Below are 17,371 nucleotides of genomic sequence, written 5' to 3' on the forward strand. Positions count from 1 at the left end.
GCATGGAAGCCCATCGTGTGTGTGGCAGGGGGAGAGTTAATTATATGGCTGGTCATAGAGTAACCAATGCTTTCACATCCATAAATTACTTCTTAGACTTATAGAGGCTCATCAGACTCCAATGGCCTTCTTACAGACAGCTTCATCATCATCATTGTTCGACCGTGGTCAAGACAATGGAATTTACCATGCTATGCCAGACTTCACGGTCCATCATGGCATTACGGAGGTCCTGTATCCCTGGAGATTACATCAGGGTAGGAGAGTGTGCGCCCTCTGGTATTGCGAGTAGATGGCTTCCAGAGGAGAAGAGTAGAAATTACCTCTTTTACAGCTCTACAACAATGTCCAGCAAACTTACCCTTCACAAGAGATGACACAGGTGGCCCATCTACATGACTTGTCAGGCTCCAAAAGTATTATTATAGTTATGATAAATGCAAAGTGAATGCAAGGTAAATCACAAGAAAATAGATATGTGAATTAATGTAGACTTACTTTGTATTCAATATTTCGGGGTTATGACCCCCTTTTCAAGAAATTGACGAATGATACCAATGTGCAACATTTGGCAACATTCATCAGTTTCTTGAAAATGGGGTCATAACCCCTAAAATATTGAATACACGGTAAGACTACATTAATTCACATATTTGTTTTCTTGTGATTTACTTTGTACTTTCTTCACATTGTTTTGGCCTTACCCATGATCTTTTATATAATATATTCTACACAATGCTTCATAGTAATTATTCCATTATAATATAATATATATATATATATATATTATATATATATATATATTATATATATATATGCAGCACGGAATTTTGTCAATGAACAGGTCGCTGTCTCAAAGTGACGAAAAGTGAATCTAACAGTGTTTGTGTGTTTTTAAATGGCTTATAAACACCTTTCACACTGCAATTGTTTTTGTTTCAGCACGTGATTTCAGATCAGGTCACTTGCTATGCAAGTACATCTCTGTTATATATATATATATATATATATATTTGTTCGACAAAACTTTCAAAGTGTTACCCCAGCATGGCCGCAGTTTAATGACTAAAACAAGTAAAAGATAAAAGATACACACTAACACACGTCTTTTGTATTATATGTGTGTGTGTGTGTGTGTCACTTGGCTGACCGGGAGCTATTTTCCTGCTCTGGACAAAGGCTGTTGTTTGTCCGAGTGAAAGGTGTCCAGCTGATTATCTCCCTTTGCAGTGTTACCTCATGCAGACATTAATGAATTCGTTAGCATCACAAAGACATTGTCATTCCTTATTCATAATGCACCAACACTGCATCTGTCCCGTGTGTGTGTGTTTTAGAGAAGCGAAGGAAAAGGACATGGTGGTGGTGGTGGTGGTGCTGCTTTATTGAGGAAGGAAGGAGGAAGTGGAATAACAAGTGAATAAAATAGCGGAGGAGGGAAAATGTGTGTATTTGTGTTGTTTGTGTTTTTCCGTGTTTGACTGCCATCTCAGAGACCAGCAAATACTGTTTCAGATATATTTCCTGTCTTTATTTCTGTCAGCACTAACCATCAATAGCCTACCACCTCTTGTGACTGGTAAACTATCTATGTCTGTCGTGTGTGTGTATATGTATTATATATATATATATATATATATATATATATATATATATATATATAGGGGAGGAATTCGCAAAAAAAAACAAAAGACGAAGACAGGTGGTGTAGACAAGAAACAGATGTATTAGTAATAATGCTCGGGAAGTGAAGAAGTCTTTAACGTTTCGAGCCTACGCTCTTCCACAAAAAGGAACACAGAAAGAAACAAGGAGAGAAAATAAAGAATGTGTAGTGGACTAGCGATCTATCATGATACACACACACACAAGATCTTTAATGAAGACATATGTAGCTTAATTGTAGATTGACAAGTTAAATTCGTGTATGTATGTATGTGTGTGTATATATATAGGAGGAGAATTCACAAAAAAACAAGAGACGAAGACAGGTGGTGTAGACAACACACAGATGTTGTATAATGCTCGGGAAGTGAAAAAGTCTTTAACGTTTCGAGTCTATGCTCTTCCACAGAAACAAGGAAAGAAAATAAAGAATATGCAGTGGCTAGCCATAGCAGGAAGGCAGATGTTAAATGATAGTGATGTGTGTATGTGTAGCTAATGAAGTTCTTAAGATAACTGTTTATTTCTTTGCCATCTCATTTTCTTGTGCGTGTATATACACACACAAACACACATATATATGTATAAATCAGATTCAGAAGTAAGAGGTTAAAAACATTCCATAAATATATAGCTGTTTCATAATATGTATTCAGTTACATCATTGACACTAAAGCACACTGCACACATAACTGTATGCATACATATGAGTATATATAGTTGTATGATAATACAATGAGTAGACTTCTTCAGAAAATTTTATGGGCATTGAATATTTAACTCCCTGAAACTAAGTGCGTGTGTGTGTGTGTATGTGTGTGTATGATGATGATGGCTGTCCATTTGTGGCTGACGAAGATGATCACTGACCATTAAAAACATAATGCCCTCAGACAAATTTATACTTTAGGCCTGTAGTTCCACTGGTGACTAACGAGCCCAGACTTTGATAAACATACGTGTTTGCAGGTTTTGCAAATGAAGATTCCCCAATTCATTTTCACTGCAATGCGTTTTCAAGCAGCTCATTTAAAATATATACATATATCTATGTGTGTGTGTGTATATATATATATATATGTATGTATATATATGTGTGTGTGTGTATATATATATATATATATTTATGTGGATGTATATGTGTGTATATATATATATATATATTATATCTATGTATGTGTATATGTATGTATATATATATGTGTGTGTGTGTATATATATATTTATGTGGATGTATATGTGTGTATATATATACACACATGTGTGTCTGTGTGTAAATGCATATGTATGTATCTCTTCATCAAAAATACGTTTTTGTGTTTTTTATATATTGTGCCATCAAAGCCACTCACCTGGTGGCGTGCAGGTACACAGTTCCTGCTGGATCATATTTATTTAATTAACATTTATAATAATAGTATGATTTGGAAAACTCAGCACAGAAACAATTGTTGTGATTCGTGATTAAAGCTTGTTCATTCCATCTTATTTTATAAATTTTTAGCCAATAGGAAAGTGGATGTTAAAATGATGATGATATTGTATGTATGTGTGTGTGTGGAGGCGCAATGGCCCAGTGGTTAGGGCAGCAGACTCGCGGTCAGGTTTCGATTCCCAGACTGGGCGTGTTTATTGAGTGAAAACGCCTAAAGGTCCACGAGGCTCCAGCAGGGGGTGGTGGCAACCCCTGTTGTACTCTTTTGCCCCAACTTTCTCTCACCCTCTCTTCCTGTTTCTTGGGTAATGCTGCAATGGAGTGGCACCCCGTCCAGCTGGGGGGAACACATACGCCATGGAAACCGGGCCCATGAGATAGATATATACATACACACACTCACACTATCATCACCATTTTAACATCTCCTTTTCTATTGGCTGGATGAAGTTTGTTGATGCAGATTCCCAAAGCAATTATTTCCTCATGGCCACATGGCCATACATGTCTTTGCAGAATATTTGAAATTAATGGAATTCATTTGCAATGATCACACAATGTCATAACAATTAAGCACAAACACACACACACTTCCACACACTCACACACACACAAATAATTACGTATACCATCATCATCATCATCATGCATCCATTTTCCATGCTGGCGTGGGTTGACCAGTTTGACAGGAACTGGCTGGCTGGCTGGAGAGCTGCGCCAGACGATTTTGGCAAGTTTTCTATGGCTTGTTGCCCTTCCTAATTCCAACCGCTTTACAGAATGTACTGAGTGCTTTTTTATGCGGCACCAGCATAAGAACAGTGGTGATGAATTGTCAGAATGACCCCAACACCCACCCACCCATCCTCTCCCCAAGATACAGGTTGGTAAAGTGTAGAAGTGAGGTGGTGGGGCCCCGGGTGATATGCTTCCTGTAGAAATTGTGTAGTCTTCACAATTTCACACAATCCAACCAGGGACATTGTGATTACAAAACAAACTGCCTTACCATTCAATCATAATTACTCCCTCTACTGTTTATGTCTCTCTCTCTCTCTCTCTCCCTCTCTTTCTCTCTCTCTCAGACACACACAGAGGCACATTTGTTTATCTTGGCAAAGGTGTGATGTATTATCCATGGCTTAGATCTGTCAGGACATGACAAGTGAAATAATTCCTCTGTGTACAGTACACTGGTGTAGTTTCAAAACAATCACTGTAGGCTCTGGGTCTTGGGATCATTGGTTGTTTTAGGTATGTGTGAGAACATACGCACACACACACACACATACGTTTGTGTGTGTGTATATAGTCACAGAAATTTGTGTGTGTGTAATTGTTTTCGATCCCTTGATTCCAGGAAATTCATTCACAGGCAACTGGGTTGGGTAGGGTAGTGCCATGAATGCGTGTATATATTCATATGTGTATGTGTGTGTGTGCAAATATATATATATATATATGTATGCATATGTATGTGTACATTATATAGCTGTTTGTGTGTGTACATTATATATATCTGTATGTGTATGTGAACATTATATATCTGTGTGTTTGTGTGTGTACATTATATATATATATATATATATATATATATATATATATGCATATGTATGTGTACATTATATATATATGTGTGTTTGTGTATGTACATACATATATATATACACACACACACATATATATATATATATATATATATATATATATATATATATGCATATGTATGTGTACATTATATATATATGTGTGTTTGTGTATGTACATACATATATATATATACACACACACACACACACATATATATATATATATATATATGCATATGTATGTGTACATTATATATGTATGTATGTATATATATATATATATCTGTATGTGTACATTATATATCTGTGTGTTTGTGTGTGTACATATGTATATATATATCTGAATGTGTATGCATGTGTACATTGTATATCTGTGTTTGCATGTGTGTGTGTGTGTGTGTGTGCAGGTACGTGCACAAATGCAATGCTGTGGTTTTAGATTCTGCTTAATACCAAGCCAAACAGTGTTTACCCTGGGATCAGCTGATCAGTCCTTGAAATTCATTTTGTACAAAACTATGTATTATCATCCTTAATACTGTTTCATTTGTCAACATGTCTGTGTGTGTGTGTGTATGTGTATTCTTTTATTTGTTTCAGTCATTTGACTGCGGCCACGCTGGAGCACCGCCTTTAGTCGAACAAGTCGACCCCAGGACATATTCTTTGTAAGACTAGTACTTATTTATTTACTACCCACAAGGGGCTAAACACAGAGGGGACAAACGGATTAAGTCGATTATATCGACCCCAGTGCGTGACTGGTACTTATTTAATCGACCCCGAGAGGATGAAAGGCAAAGTCGACCTCGGCGGAATTTGAACTCGTACTTATTCTATTTGAACTAGTACTTATTCTATTGGTCTCTTTTGCCAAACTGCTAAGTTACGGGGACGTAAACACACCAACATTGGTTGCTTAGCGATGGTGGGGCAACAGACACAGACACACTCACAAATATATATATACACGGCAGGCTTCCTTCAATTTCCATCAACCAAATCCACTCACAAGGCTTCGGTCGGCCCTGGGCTATAGCAGAAGACACTTGCCCGAGGTACCACACAGTGGGACTGAACCTGGAACCATGTGGTTGGGAAGCAAGCTTCTTACTACACAGACACTCCTGCACCTATATATAAATATATATCTTTCTGTATTTACATGCATGTTTGTATGTATATATATATACATGTGTATGTATATGTCTGATAGAGATGTATCCATTTGTTCATGTCTATGTGTAAATTTGTATACTTGTGTGTGTGTATGTGTGTGTTTATGTTTGCATCTTGTTGTCTATGCCCGTGTGTCCGACTGTCTGAGAGCATATGGTATTTAATTTTTATTATCATTATTATTATTATTATTTTTATTATTATTATTATTATTATTATTATTATTATTATTATTATTTATTATTATCATTATTATTATTATCATCATTATTTTTATTATTATTATTATCATTATTATTATTATCATTATCATTATTATTATTATCATTATTATTATTATTATTATTTTGTTATTTTTATTTTTATTTATATTATTATTATTTTTATTTTTATTTATATTATTATTATTTTTCTTTTTATTTATTATTATTATTATATCATTGTTTTTATTTTTATTTTTTTCATTTATTATTATCATTATTATTATTAGTATCATTATTATTATTATCATTATTTTTATTATCATTATTTTTATCATTATTATTATTATTATTATTATTATTATTATTATTATTATTATCATTATTATTATCATTATTATTATTATCATTATTATTATCATTATTATTATTATTATTATTTATTATTATTATTATTATTATTATCACCATCATTATTATTATTATTGTTATTTTCTAAACCATTGTTTTCTCCATCAAATATAATTCCTTTGAAAAATGTATACCAACAACCTACAGCACACACAGACAATATACATAAGCACACACTACTGACTACGCTCTTCGACCCCAATCATTTTATACATACATATATATATATATGTGTGTGTGTGTATGTATGTATAACATATATATATATATATATATATAAAAAACAAACAAACACTGTTCTGCTTTATTCCATCTAGCGCCATGGTAAGAATGATGGATGCATTGTAAAGGTATGATAAATCACTTTCCATTGTGTACCGATCAAGTTTATCTTCTCTACTAGTTTTAGTTTGTCTACTACCACCACCACCACTACTACCACTACTACTACTACTACCACCAGCACACCCACCACCACCACCACTACTACTACTACTGCTACTACTGTGACTATTAGTACCACATATCACAACTGTGTTTCACCTGTACACAAATTATATCTTATCCGGCCTGTGCTGCTGTTACTGCAAGCGTTTTTATTCACTCTACGTTGTTCACCAGCACAAACACTTAGCATGATATAATATGATATAATATAATGTGATATGATATGATATGACATGATATGATGATGATGGCTTGTCTGTATGTGTTTCTGTTGTTGTTGTTTGGTCTTAACAACTTGTGTTAAATGTCAAGATTTTGTTGACTTTAAACCCCCCCCCCGTCTTAACCGTCCTCTGTCAATGACCGACGACCGGCTGCCGATAGGCAACAGGTTGTTGTTGTTTTTGTTAGATGCTGGAGAATATCCTTAAGGGGCCAGGCAGTCTTGTACAAACACACACACAGTGGCGACATCTCTGGTTTGCCGTGTTGGTAAGGGAGATAAATGCCAATAAACTTGCGAGTCGAGTCTGTCGAGGAAAATAAAACAAAACAAAAAACGAGACCAAAGATGGCTGATTTGAAATAACTTGGCTGTTATGCAAGCTTAGCATTCACCGCGTCTCCCTGCTGTCTTTGAAGTGAAGGATATGTAATAATGAAATTATTGTATACAGTGCTCAGGTGCACCACAACTTGTCAGAAAGTGCATATAAAGTACATGCAGTAATGTAGAAATGTCTGGAAAGCGAACAATGTATGAGTCAGATACATGCTTGCGTGTGTATGGAGGGGAGAAAATCAGGTGTAGTGTTGGCGAATCTCAGGAAGCATGGAAGTTTTGAAGGATGCAGTGCTCCGACAACTAACAACTGATACCGGCAGTTTGTTCCATGCTTCAGCAACTCTCAGCGTGAAAAAAGTTTCCTGATGGCTAAATTCACTATCAAAAAACAATATTAATAATAATAAGAGCACTCAGTAGGTACAAACCTCCGCCAAGGCAACACCAACGTCCTCTCAACGATTAGCCAGAGATGATTTTTAAAATGAGAATATCTGAAATAAACTCAAATGCTCTCGCAATTGAGAATACTAAAAATGAACCTGACTGCTTTCAAAAATGAAGGAAAAAAACAGGAAAAATAATCCAGAATCCTTGTCTGGTATCAGATTGATCCCAAAATCTTATCAGTTCTTGCAGTCATGAGGCCAAACATCCCTGAAAGTTTCGTCTGAATCCATCCAGCGGTCCTTAAGATATCTTGTCCATGGACAGACAAACAAACAAACAAACACGACTGTAAACAATACCTCGGCCTTTGCTAAGACTGAGCTAGGCGCAGGAGTGGCTGTGTGGTAAGTAGCTTGTTTACCAACCACATGGTTCTGGGTTCAGTCCCACTGCGTGGCACCTTGGGCAAGTGTCTTCTACTATAGCCTCGGGCCGACCAAAGCCTTGTGAGTGGATTTGGTAGACGGAAACTGAAAGAAGCCCGTCGTATATATGTATATATATATATATGCGTTTGTGTGTCTGTGTTTGTCCCCCTAGCATTGCTTGACAACCGATACTGGTGTGTTTATGTCCCTGTTACTTAGCGGTTTGGCAAAAGAGACCAATAGAATAAGTACTGGGCTTACAAAAGAATAAGTCCCGGGGTCGAGTTGCTCGATTAAAGGTGGTGCTCTAGCATGGCCGCAGTCAAATGACTGAAACAAGTAAAAGAGTAAAAAGTAATAATAGGTTCAAATTTTGATAGAGGGCCAGCAGTTTCTGAGGTGGGGGAAGCAGATTACAATGATCCCAGTACATGACTGGTACCTATTGTACTGAGCCTGAAAGGATGAAAGGCAAAGTGGACCTCACCAGAATTTGAATGTTAATAATAATTCTTTATTTTGGCACAAGGCCAGTGATTCTGAAGGGGGTGGGAGGAAATTGATTACTTTACTGGTACTTTATTTTATCAACCCTGAAAGGATGAAATGCAAAATTGGCCTCAGCAGGATTTGAACTCAGAATGTAAAGAACCAGAATGAATGCTGGTACGCCTGTTGACCAACAGGCTACTGATGCCGTCAGTTTGTCCCCTTAATAATCCTTTCCACAATAGGCACATGGTGAGTGGGTAAGTCATTTGATACTGACCTCCCAGTACTCATCTGGTACTTGTTTTATCGACCCCGAAAGGATGAAAGGCAAAGTCTACCTCAACAGAATTTGAACTCGGAATATAAAGACAAGTGAAATGCCCCTAAGCATTTTAACTGGCATGCTAAAAATTCTGCCTGCTCACCATCTTAAAAAAGATTTCTAATTTAAACTTCAGTCCAGCAGTTTTGCGGTGAGGGGCTTAGCTGATACTAATAGCTCTAGTACTTGACAGCTGTTTTATTATATCGACCCCAAAAGGATGGAAGGCAAAGTTGACCATGGCTGGATTTGAACTCTGAATGTATTATATCATTCTATCAAAACGTCTGTACTTCTAACACACGGTTACATTGCAGGTCTACTTCTCTCAAGTGTTTCACACTCTCAGCAGCTTACCAACATGTTTTTAACTTGCCAAATTTCCCTTTCATGTCTGTTGAAGGTCTGATAATGAGGTCCAACAAATGTGGTGGTGGTGATGGTGGTAGTGGTGGTCAGGGTGTGAAAAATTAATAGGATAAGGGAAAATGCTTTGAAGCGTAGAGGACCCACATATGCAAATTAATTGTAGACACCAAACAACTGTACTTACAAGCTGTCCCTTTGCTGTATGCCTTTCTCAGATAATGTGTTACATAACATAATGTATTCAATCATATTGATGTTCTTTTGAAGAAGCAGGTACTCTGTATCATGGCCATGTATGCAATTACCACAAATGAAAATTTAGAGGCCTGACCATGTGGTACATTATAATGATACATCCACATGGGGCATTACATTGACACATTCATTATAAAAAAATTTTGTAAGATACATTAGAATGAGTCATCCATGTGGTATAACAGTACAGTGGAATCACCCATGTAGTACATTACTGTGAATCATTCATGTGGTATATGGCAGTGAATTACCCTTGTGGTACATTATTTAGCCTGTTCCCGTTATACTTTAGTGAAACATTCACATGGTAGCTTACAGTAATCCTTTGTGGTACATCACTGTGATCCATCCACATGGTACATTATTGGGGCTGTTTTTGGGTACATCACTGTGAACTATCCATGTGGTACTCTACTGTAATCCATCCATGATGATCATCATCATCTCTTAACGTCTGTTTTCCATGTTGGCATGGGTTGGACAGTTTGATAGGGGCTGATAAAGCCAGGAGCCACACTAGACTCCATAGTTCATTTCTGTATGGTTTCTACAGCCAGCTGCCCTTCCTAATGCCAACCACCTTACAATCACTGGCTGCTTTTTACATGGCACCATCACCAGTGATGTACATTATTATCATCCATCCATGTGGTACCTCACATTAAACCATTTTTGTGGTACCATATGAAACACTCTTCTAATAGTTTCACCGTATTGTAGCTATGTTCCTGTGGTACTGTTGGTTGGAAGGGGTTGATTTCTTAAAGATCTTCCATTCATTTGGGTTTTTTCTTCTTGATTCATCTCTTATGAAATATGTATGGGTGTGTGTATGTATGTATGTAGGTAGGTATATATATATGTGTGTATTTGTATGTATGTATGTATAATGATCATCTGTGCAATAAATAAATATGGATTGTATATTCTTAAACGGGCCGCAGTTCCCTAATTCATTACATATGTTTATCCCTCTATCAATATTAATACTTGTATTTATATTCATGTGGCCTTAATATCAAAATACCTCTCTCTCTCATAGATATTGATATATACAAATACACACATAAATATGTCTATGTATATGTATTCATATACATATTTGTACATATGTACGTATATATATATGTTTGTATATGCATATAAATATATATATTTATATGTATATTTGTATGTGTATATGTATTCATATATGCATATATATACATATGTATGTATATACCTTTATGTATGTGTATATATATATATATGTATGTACATATATGTGTATGTATGTATATGTATGTATATACATATATGTGTGTGTACACATATGTATATACATATATGTGTGTATGTATATGTAAATATGTATGTATATATATATTATATGTATATTTGTATGTGTATATGTATTCATATATGCATATATATACATATGTATGTATATACCTTTATGTATGTGTATATATATATATATGTATGTACATATATGTGTATGTATGTATATGTATGTATATACATATATGTGTGTGTACACATATGTATATACATATATGTGTGTATGTATATGTAAATATGTATGTATATATATATATATATATACACACACATATATGTATGTATATGTAAATACATATATGTATATACATGTATGTATGTATATACATTTATTTATGTGTATATACATTTATGTATATGTATGTATGTTTATACATATGTGTGTATGTATATACATATATGTATGTATATGTAAATACATATATATGTATATACATTTATTTATGTATATGTATACACACACACAAAAGTATGTATATACACATATCTGTATGTATATATGTATATATATGCACTGATGTATGTATATATAGGTATGTATTGCAAATCCGATAGTGCTTATTTCACTCCAGTTACTGGCATCAGCTCATACACTGCCTTATAGTGACAAGCTCTGCCGGATTATTTAACCACTGGCCATTTCCATAAATCTGGTGCAGGTGTATTATAAATACCAAAACCCAGCGGGGCTATTCCTTCCAAGAATGAAGGAAAGGAAGAAAGATCAGCATTTGGTTTCAAAGTTACAGCACTGAGTACAGTGTGGCTAGCTCTCGTTTATCTAGACATTCCTGTGCAAGACAAAAGAGAACAAACATTATCATTATTATTATTACTCTCTCTCTCTCTCTCGTTTTTCTCTTTTACATGTTTCAGTCGTTTGACTGCAGCCCATGCTGGAGCACCGCCTTTAGTCGAGCAAATTGACCCCCCCGGGACTTATTCTTTTGTAAGCCCAGTACTTATTCTATCGGTCTCTTTTGCCGAACCGCTAAGTGACGGGGACGTAAACACACCAGCACCGGTTGTCAAACAATGCTAGGGGGACAAACACAGACACACATACACATACATACATATATATATACGACAGGCTTCTTTCAGTTTCCTTCTACCAAATCCACTCACAAGGCATTGGTCGGCCCGGGGCTCTAGCAGAAGACACTTGCCCAAGATGCCACTGGGACTGAACAGTAGGTGCAGGAGTGGCTGTGTGGTAAGTAGCTTGCTTACCAACCACATGGTTCCAGGTTCAGTCCCACTGCGTGGCATCTTGGGCAAGTGTATTCTGCTATTGCCCCGGGCCAACCAATGCCTTGTGAGTGGATTTGGTAGACGGAAACTGAAAGAAGCCTGTCGTATATATGTATATATATATGTATGTGTATGTGTGTCTGTGTTTGTCCCCCTAGCATTGTTTGACAACCGATGCTGGTGTGTTTACGTCCCTGTCACCTTAGCGGTTCGGCAAAAGAGACCAATAGAATAAGTACTGGGCTTACAAAAGAATAAGTCCCGGGGGGGTCGATTTGCTCGACTAAAGGCGGTGCTCCAGCATGGCCGCAGTCAAATGACTGCTGAAACAAGTAAAAGAGAGAAAAAAAGAGTATGATGTCCAGAAGGGAAATTATTCTTTGAAACAATAATGATGCGATCTATTCCACTGAAGCGTATCCGCGTTCACGCATGACGAAACCTCTTTGTGCACAACCGTGCTGACGTTAGCACATGAGCAGGCAATGTTTACATACGTATTAGATCATCGCTTAGGAAGCGATAAATATTAGCTCCGCTTGTAAACGAGTTTTCATCGTCATCATCTTCGTTGTTGTTGTTGCTGCTGCTGTTGTCTTATTGCTATACGTTGAGTGCATATAAACCCCTTTTTTGCCTTGTCACATTGCATCTTCATTTCTGCAAGCTTGATGTTTGTCAATTTCGACACAGTTCAATTCGTTATCTCCATCACACTCGTTAAGATATTTTCTATTTATTTATTTATTTATTCATCTATTTTGTTTTGTTTTGTTTGTTTACTCTCTTTTACTCTTTTACTTGTTTCAGTCATTTGACTGCGGCCATGCTGGAGCACCGCCTTTTTTTTAATCGAGCAACTCGACCCCAGGACTTATTCTTTTTGTAAGCCCAGTACTTATTCTATCGGTCTCTTTTGCCGAACCGCTAAGTAACGGGGACATAGACACACCAGCATCGGTTGTCAAGCAATGCTAGGGTGACAAACACAGACACACACACACATACATATATATATATATATACATATATACGACGGGCTTCTTTCAGTTTCTGTCTACCAAATCCACTCACAAGGCTTTGGTCAGCCCGAGGCTATAGCAGAAGACACTTGCCCAAGGTGCCACGCAGTGGGACTGAACCCGGAACCATGTGGTCGGTAAACAGGCTACTTACCACACAGCCACTCCTGCGCCTATGTTTGTTTTTGTTTTAAACTTTGGAATTTGTGTTTGTTGCTTTCTGCACATCAGGCTATGATGTGCAGTTGCAGTTGCGTCTATAGCTGCAACAAGTGCAACAATGGTAAGCAAGTGAGGGAAGCCCCAACCTGCTAGAAATGGCAGCTAAATTTCTCAGATCAAATTTCATCACCATTAAAAAAAAAAGTAAATGAAAATATTAAAAAAATGACATGCTGAATTTGGTAGTCCTTCGAGGCACAGAGAGGCAGGATGGGCAAGGCTGGAACATCTTTAGTTACAAGTCTGAGTGTTCATATGAAGATAAACCATCACAGCTGGAAACAAATGTAGTTTTTTGGGGGTTTTTTTACGCAGGAAACTCATAGTTTTCATATTGTTCTGTAAAGTGTTAGCAACGTAAGTGGTTGGCAATGGGTAGTTAGCAACAAAAGTTATAGTAGTTAGCAATAAAAGTGTTAGTTGTTGGGAATGCAAATAAAGTATTTATCACCACAAAGTAGGACTGTGTTGGCAACCGGCATAGTTAGCAACACAAGTACAGTAGTTAACAATACTGGTGGAGCAGTTAACAAGTAGCTAGCAACACTGCGAAGTGGCGCTGACTGCACACATATTAGTGGTTAGCAACACAAAAGCCGAGCTGCGTTAGCAACACAAAGTAATTAACTGCACAAGTATTGGCTAGTAGCACAAAGCAAAGAAGCATTAGCAACACTAAGTACGTTAGTGTCAGTAACAGAAATAGTCATTGCTAAAAATCGAAAGCGCTCTACCAGAATAATACCAACAACAATAGGGATTTCTATACTAAGTACAAGGCCACACTGATTTTGTTACCTTGTGGTGACCCCAATACATGATTGAGAGCCTATGTTATTGATTTTGAAAGGATGTTTCTACAGCTGGATGCCCTTCCTAATGCCAACCACTCTGAGAGTGTAGTGGGTGCTTTTTACATGCCACTGGCACAGGAGCCAGTCAGGCGGGCCTGGCATTGATCATGTTTGGATAGTGCTTTTTATGTGCCACTGGCACAGGAGCCAGTTCAGTGGACCTGCATCGACCATGTTTGGATGGTGCTTTTTTACGTGCCACCAGCACAGGAGCCAGTCAGGCGGGGGCACTAGTCATAGCTACGATATTGGTTTTACTTGACTCAACAGGTCTTCTCAAGCATATCATATGCTTTTACAAAACATGATCAGTGAGATAGCATGTTTCTATGAGAAATGACAGAAAAGCAACACTGTATTTGTATTTGCATGTGTGTTTGTGTGTCTGTACATATATAAATATGAATGTATTAAACCATCTGTCGCAATAATTGCCCTTGTGGAATAATTGATATCTGAGGTTACCATGGCTACAACTGAATGTATCCAACAATATAGAAATATTGTTGGTAAAGCATTCCAATGAAAATATCGTCTGCACACACATAATGGAGCTGATGTTTGTCCTCCAGGTATGGGTGGAGAAAGGACAGCATTAAACCTCAGCAGTGTTGTCAAGATCAGCTGCCCAACACATGCTAACCTCTCACATATAAGTTATAAGAAACGGACGACTGCTACCAACAAATTATTGTTCAGAACATACAGCTTATTATATGTGTGTGTGTATGTGCATATATACATACGTTTGCATGTATATATATATATGTCTCTGTGTGTATGCATATACATGTGTATATACTTGTGTATATATATATGTACACAGACACACACACATGTATGTGTTCGTTTATATATATGTTGCATACACACACACTGTCCGGAAAGTTTTAACCAATTCTGACCAAAAATTATTGATCGGCGTCTGTGGATGTTTTCGTGTGTAATTTTCTGAAATTAGAATGATTAATTAATTATTAATCAATCACTGGCTAATTTTTAAATAAATTTATATTAAACTTACTGGATATCCATCATAATAATTCTTTCTAATTTTGGCAGTAGGGCAGCAATTAGACAGGGAGCAGTCAATTACATTGACCCCCAGGACTTGACTGATACTTTACTGACCTTGAAGTGATGAAGGCCAAAGTTGACCTTGGTAGGATTTGAACTCAGAATCTAAAACATTGCTAAGCGTCTTGCTCTATGCATTAATTCCTTCATGATATTAGTTCCTAATAGATTTATCCCTCACCTGCTTTAACAACACCACCTGGTCCTTTAGTGCCTGTGGTGGGACCCATTGTGTTGTAAGCATTCAGGCCAGATCACCAGTCTGAGAACTCCCTCCCATCAGCCGTAAAACAGGCAGAATATTTGAGCCAGATATGGCCAGAGACTGTTTGGCTGTTACATCTAGCAGATCAAGCATATGCTATCACTGATCTGTAGCAACCTAATGCATTAACTTGCTGTCTTACCATATTTATAGCAAAACTGCAGGAATTTCTCGAGAATTGCAAATCATTCTCATTGTAACCAAAATTTTCATTAAAAATCTGTAGCCGTTGTTTAGTTCCTGTACTTCCTGGTCAGTCCTGATTGAAAAGCATTCCAGCCATGACCATCTTGTTTGAGTGGGGGTGGTGGCTGCATAATGCATGTAGGACTGTATTATTCAATGTGTCCTTGTGGGGTTGTTTTTTTTAATGGTACAGAGTAATATGCGGGGGATTTGGCTGCTATTTCTAATTACGGGTAATTTTTTTCTCCATAATGTTAATAGAAGGAATATTAACCAACAAGTGAAGTTGGCATTACACATTTGCAGCACATTCCGAGCAAATTCGAGCATCGCCACACTATACTTTTATTCATAGATTGAAACTATGTCAAAACCTTGTTAATGCGACATCAAAGTCTGCTGTTTTAAGCGCAACTAAAAAACAAACCCGAGCAACGCCGGGCTATACTGCTAGTACATATATATATAATTGAAAAAAATTTGAAGTCAACAAGGAGAAGGTGGACAAGCTTTATACTATAAACCCCAGAGTTTCATTGGTACATAATTTATCAACTCCAAAAGGATGCCAGGCAAAGTTGACATTGGCACTTTTTATCAAAGGCACAGGGCTTGAAATTTTGGGAGAGGAGACTAGTCGATTACATCAACCCCAGTATTTCACTGGTACTTAATAATTCTTTATACTATAGGCCCAAGGCCTGAGGTTTTGTGGGCAGGGGAGTAGTTCATTACATTGACCCCAGTGTGAAGGCGGCGAGCTGGCAGAAACATTAGCACGCCGGGCGAAATACATAGCTGTATTTCGTCTGCCGTTACGTTCTGAGTTCAAATTCCGCTGAGGTTGACTTTGCCTTTCATCCTTTCGGGGTCGATAAATTAAGTACCAGTTTTGCACTGGGGTTGATGTATTCGACTTAATCGATTTGTCTGTCCTTGTTTGTCCTCTCAGTGTTTAGCCCGTTGTGGGCAATAAAGAAATATATACATTGACCCCAGTGTTTCACTGGTACTTAATAATTCTTTATACTATAGGCCCAAGGCCTAAGGTTTTGTGGGCAGGGGAATAGTTCATTACATCAACCCCAGTATTTCACTGGTACTTAATAATTTTTTATACTATAGGCCCAAGGCCTAAGGTTTTGTGGGCAGGGGAGTAGTTCATTACATTGACCCCAGTGCTCAACTGATATTTATTTCATGACCTTCTTAACCTCGGCGGGGTTGGAACTCAGGCTAAAAAAAAGGGGACAAAATGCCACTAAACCTATTTCAAACATGCTAATGATTCTGCCATCTTGTCACTTTGAAAACAATAGTAACGTAGTATAATATGTAACCACAAGGGATATTCCGTCAGATGGATGGAAATCAATTTCTGGCAGAAGACGGCTGAAGATGGCACTGTGCCTCCACTACACTGA

At 37.1% G+C, this 17,371-nt stretch overlaps 1 protein-coding gene across 16 annotated transcripts in view; it reads left to right on the forward strand.

The window, feature by feature from the left end:
* The window catches only part of LOC115224303 (protein numb), a 567,004-nt gene that overhangs the window by 532,702 nt on the left and 16,931 nt on the right, over window positions 1-17,371 (forward strand). For 8 of the 16 annotated variants that reach the window (XM_029795145.2, XM_029795138.2, XM_029795135.2 and 5 more), the window contains one exon: window positions 6,797-6,829. The exons of the other annotated variants lie outside the window; for them this stretch is intronic. In XM_029795145.2, the coding sequence (XP_029651005.1) occupies window positions 6,797-6,829 (33 nt within the window). The remainder of the gene's footprint in view (window positions 1-6,796; window positions 6,830-17,371) is intronic. 16 annotated transcript variants of the gene reach the window in all.

The sequence above is a fragment of the Octopus sinensis genome, linkage group LG25 (genome assembly GCF_006345805.1).
Source record: "Octopus sinensis linkage group LG25, ASM634580v1, whole genome shotgun sequence".
Classification (NCBI taxonomy): Eukaryota; Metazoa; Mollusca; class Cephalopoda; order Octopoda; family Octopodidae; genus Octopus; species Octopus sinensis.